The sequence below is a fragment of the Pistacia vera genome, unplaced genomic scaffold, assembly GCF_008641045.1.
Source record: "Pistacia vera cultivar Batoury unplaced genomic scaffold, PisVer_v2 Contig871, whole genome shotgun sequence".
NCBI lineage: Eukaryota > Viridiplantae > Streptophyta > Magnoliopsida > Sapindales > Anacardiaceae > Pistacia > Pistacia vera.
In genome coordinates, this window is record NW_022196747.1 from 80,936 (window position 1) to 86,087 (window position 5,152).

General features: G+C 35.0%; 1 protein-coding gene across 1 annotated transcript; it reads right to left on the reverse strand.

The window, feature by feature from the left end:
* Positions 1-643: 643 nt before the first annotated feature.
* On the reverse strand, positions 644-3,154 carry LOC116119074. The gene is made up of 3 exons (XM_031405030.1): positions 2,749-3,154; positions 1,238-1,345; positions 644-1,148 (listed from the first exon to the last, which is right to left on the reverse strand). The coding sequence occupies exons 1-3, from the start codon at positions 3,046-3,048 to the stop codon at positions 837-839; spliced, it is 720 nt and encodes a 239-aa protein (XP_031260890.1). The 5' UTR covers positions 3,049-3,154; the 3' UTR covers positions 644-836.
* Between the last annotated feature and the right edge of the window lie 1,998 nt (positions 3,155-5,152).

Sequence of the window (5,152 nt, forward strand, 5' to 3'; positions counted from 1 at the left end):
GATCTGATGCTTGCAGACGTTTTGAAAAGAAAAATGCTATTATTTAGTATGGATGGGTGCCAAAGTCAAAGAAGCTAAGGGAGGCTTCTTTTAAGTATGGACGGGCGTCTATTTTATGTGGACTTCCATCCATATAAGATAGACTAGCGTCCATTATTTTTCTTTTAAAATTTTTTAAAATTTTTTTTTGAAAAGATAGACGTTTGTCCGTAGTAAATGAACATCCGTTCATACAATAGGAATATGAGTTCATTAAATATAGATAGGCATCCATAAATATTGAACGGTCATTCATTCACGAAAGACTCCAACGTAATCGTGTTTGACTGATTGTTATATCGTTCGATATAAAAATTCAGTGTCTGTAGCATTACTCATGAATTTTATAATTAAGATGAAAAATTTGAACCTCATTTATTAGGCTACAGTTTTTCAATTCCAATTATTAAATTTTAGGATTACATTAAAAAACTAATTTAAAATTTCTAATATCCTTCATTTTCCAAAATAAAAATGAGGAGAAGAGATATACAGATCAACTTCAAAAAAGAAGATGAAGTTTCTAGGCTCAATTAGGGAATGTTTTAAGAATCTATTTCCACACGTAAAAGTTCAACAAAGCCAACATCAAGAAAAAAGGGGATTCCAATGTAATAATTTTCAAATAATTGGGAAGTAAAAAAATTTACACACCATAACCCTGAGAAACATAATAAACCGGGAAGAGGAAAATGAAAAATCTTAAAGATACAGAGTAATGTAGAGTCGATTTCATTAAAATACAGGGGAAAAAATTACAAACGTAAGGAAAGATCTACAAACAATCTGAAGCATAACTAGAAGAAATTGTTATACTGGCTAGTTAGAGAATCCTTGAGATTCGAATAAAGGCCATAGAGCGAGTATTGTTGAAGGTTCTCCACTTCATACCACGAGTTGAGAACTGAGAGGTGCTTGTCCGTGCCAGAGAACGCCAATTGTATTCCAAGGCTGCAATCTACAGAACCTCCATGGTTCTTGCAGCTGGAAGTTCTGATTGCACAATCGACATTGTTGAGGCAGACAAAGTTAGATTGTCCTTCACATTTAGCACAGCCATCCCTTTTCCAATACAAGTTTTCTAGCCTGCCCTTCTTAAACTCGAGCACCTGCAATTAACAATTTCATCTGTTGTCAAAGACGTTTACATAACATAAAATTGGGGAGATTTGAAACAAGAGTCTGGATTCTCTCTTACAAGGGTAAAGCTGGTTACGGTGTATGTGGTGTTTGCAACAAAAGCAGAGGGGGACCTAGCAGCATATTTGCGACCAGCAAATGCAACCATATACCCACCATAAGTATCCTGCATGGCATAGAAATAATGAGACTACAAGTTATTATGAACAGATACAATTTTATTTGCGGAAAAGACCAAAAGAAGACAAGTTTCTTTAAAAGGTCAACCAAAGGAATGCCAAAGAAGGTTAATATTCCATTCAAGTGATTTACTTCATGAGGATTAGAGCCTAAATAAGTACCCACAAACTTACGTTCTTACATAACTGTCTTCAATCTTTTCGGAAGATCACACGACACATAATTTGTTTGGTTCAGGGTCAATATAAACAAGTATGATCATGTTTATCACAAGAACACTACAAGAATATCATTACTTTTCATACCATACTTCCCAAAAATCAGACATACTAAAAATTATACCCCTCAATGGCAGCTAGCATTACATTGAAACTAACAGTCGTTCTACAATACCATAGGAAGTGATACCAAGCATTGGAGTTGTACAACTAAACAGTCTTACCTTCTTATACAAATAGTTGCACATTCTACATCACAATTCAGGTTTACAAGTTTCCCATTTTACATGCGTGTCTTATAACCAGTTTCACATTTCTTCCAGCATCAATACTAGACAATTCACAGTAATAACTCAATCTACACAACCAACAATATCGAACTGAAACCAATTCTAAAGACTAAAGCTCAAGTTCATAGAACTCTCAAACTATGAAAGACTTATCATACAATTAATTACTGGAAAAACATGTACAGAACCTCCTTAGCTAAATCAAAAAAACACCTAAACTAATAAAACTTTTATAAGAAAAAAACATAATTAACCTAACAAAAGTTCCTAATACTTGAAACTTCCCCAACTATAGCACTATAGCACTATATCACTGAAATCAATTCTAAAGCACCAGTTCATCAAATTCTCAAACTATGAAAGAGTAATCATCAACTAATCACCACAACACATGTATGAAACCCACTAAGCAATTAGCATCAAAATTGAAACAAAAACCAATATAAACAGAAGTAAGTTAATCTAACAAAAGTTTCTAAAATTGCACTGAAATCAATTCTGAAGCACGAGTTCATAGAACCCTCAAACTATGAAAGACAAATCACCCAATCAATAACCACAAAAATTTTCCGAAACCCACTAAGCTACTAGCTTCAAAACTGCAACAAAACCTTAAAAAACGAAAACCCATACAAGCAAAAGCATAATTAATCCTACTTCTAATCAAACTAAAAGAATATATATTTCTAGTAATCTAATTAACAACCAGAAAACAATTACGAAACCCTCAAAGCAATTAGCGTCAAAACTGCAACAAAAACCTAAATTAACAAAAACCCATATAAGCAAAACCACAACTAACACAGCAACAAATTCAAATTCGAACTATACTAACAGTAACTGTAGCTAAAGGATAACTGTGGAGAAGGAGAGAAAGTAACCGGAGAGAAGGACGAAGTGTTGATAGTGAGGAGAGAGATCTCGTCAACTTTGGGTCTGAAGACGGCGATCTGCGAGTTGGCGGAGGAGAGAGCGAGTCTACGGTCGCACGGAGACAACTGAAGGGAGTTGTTGTAGATGAAACTTGTGCGCTGAGCGAAGGCGATGGCGAAAGTGAAGCCGTCGTCGATCTGCACCTTCGTGTCGGAGCACGGCAAGTATACGTGGTTGCTGTCGCCGGATTCGACGAGTAACGATGAAGTTGTTAAAAGAAGAAGGAAGAGAATCGTCTCCGTTGCCATTGTTGTTAAGTTGAAGCGTTCAGTTGGTTAAGTTTTGTTTTGTATTGTTTTTCACGGTGTGAAAGGAAGTTGCTTAGAATTTGATTTGAAAAAAGTTATGGGCCAGATGGGACTGGACATAACAACTTTTTGGGCAGGGCGGAAATGGATGTTGTTTAGACGGGTTTATAACAATTTCCTCCTCAAAGTTTGAGAAAGCTACAATTCACCCCTAAAGTTGATTACTTTACCATATAAAGACTAAAGGTGGAAAAGTAACCCGGCCCGGCCTGCGGCGGGTTACAAACTTTGGCTGGCCGGGCCTGACCCGCGGGCCAACAAAGGCAGGTCGGGTTAGGCCCGCCATTTTGGGGGAAATGGCTGGCCCAGCCCGGCCCGCCAACCCTAACCCGTCGGGTTAGGCGGCGGTCCGGGCCGGGTTAGCCAGATTTTTTTATTTTTTTTGTTTTTTTTGTTTAACTTTTCAAATAATTAATTAACAACTTATAAATGAATCAACTATAAATGTAATTGTTTTTAATTAACTTTTCAAATATCAATAATTCAATTCAATTAATTTTTTTTTTTTTTTTGTTAACATTTCAAATATTAATTCAATTTTAATACAATAAAATTGTAATATAAGAAAAATTAGACTTATTCATTTATGAAAAAATAAAATAAAAAATTACAATAACTATTGTTTCGTTAAAAACCTCACCAAGAAAAACCCAATGGGAGAAAAACTTAGTAAAGAAAAAAGAATGCAATAATTGACAATTAATTTACAAATTACATTTTACAAAACAACTAATTTGGGGGTGGTTCACTAGGACCTCCCTCATTGACAATCATTCATTCAATTGATGAAACTTTAGCATAAGAATGAATTATATTTTATACAAGACATGAAAATTTGAGAATAAGACTTAAGTATTTAATTTTTTTATATTTTACGTACCATAAAAAATAATAATAACAATGTGTCAAATATTACGAAGTTTTATATATTTTAATATTTATGATTTACAAGTATAGTTTAATATTATTGTGTAAAATTATTTGTAAGAGTTCAATCATAATAGTTTAATTAAAAGAACTAAAAAAATGGGAGAAACTTGAAAAAAATAATTAATTTTAAAATTTTTTTTGGGCCAAGCCAACCCGCTGTGTTGGCTATTGCAAAAAAAAAGCAACCCGCCGGGTTGGCGGGTTGCCATATAGCAACCCGGCCTGCCCGGGGGTTGCTAGCAGGTTGGCTTCAACCCGGCCCGCTATATTAGCGGTCCAGGTTGAACCCTCTTCATTGCGGGCCGGGTTAGGGTTGACCCGCCTAACCCGGCCCATTTGTTCCACCTCTAATAAAGACTGTAATATCATTTTCAGTTTTTATTTAATTAAAATAAAAATTGAAAAGAATCTAAAACATTGTTTCAGAAACACTAGTATTATTCTTTACTCTGACATTTTATTTTATACATTTTTCAGTATGGAATTTAATTAAATTTTGGATTTATAATTAGACAAAAGATGCTATGGTAAATAATTAATATTTTGGGTGCATTTGTTACTATCTAAAGGTTGTCGATGTGTTTGTTACTTTCCTCAAACCTTGAGGAGGAAATTGTCATGACCTCGACATTAGGCAGTAATGTTAAATGTTAAAATTCTAAGGGTCACTTTAGGCCACTGTAACACCCATATCGCGATACATAGTTTTAAGTATTCCCTAATACCCTCTTTCTCTAGCCACCCTTAGGTGGATGGAATGATCATAATTCTTGTTTATGTTGATGATGTTTTTGAAAATGTTGTGTGGGGAGCTGGATGATTTTCATAATTTTAGGTGAGCAAGTTTGTGTTTGTTGAGGTATGTAGAATGGGAGGTGGGTTGGTTGTATGGGCAAGATGTGCAGATGCATGGGCCCTCCTTTGGGCTATACAGAGTTCCTTTTTTGGGCTATGTGGCCTTGTATAGATATTTTGTTTTTGTTTTTTTGCTAAGGCATGTTTTTTATTGGGCCTTTATGCGGAGGATTGTACATCCTTTTGGTCTTTGGCCTTTTTTGATTAGCTTCTCCTTGGACTTGTCCAAGGTAAAACCATGCAGGAGAGTTCCCATTAG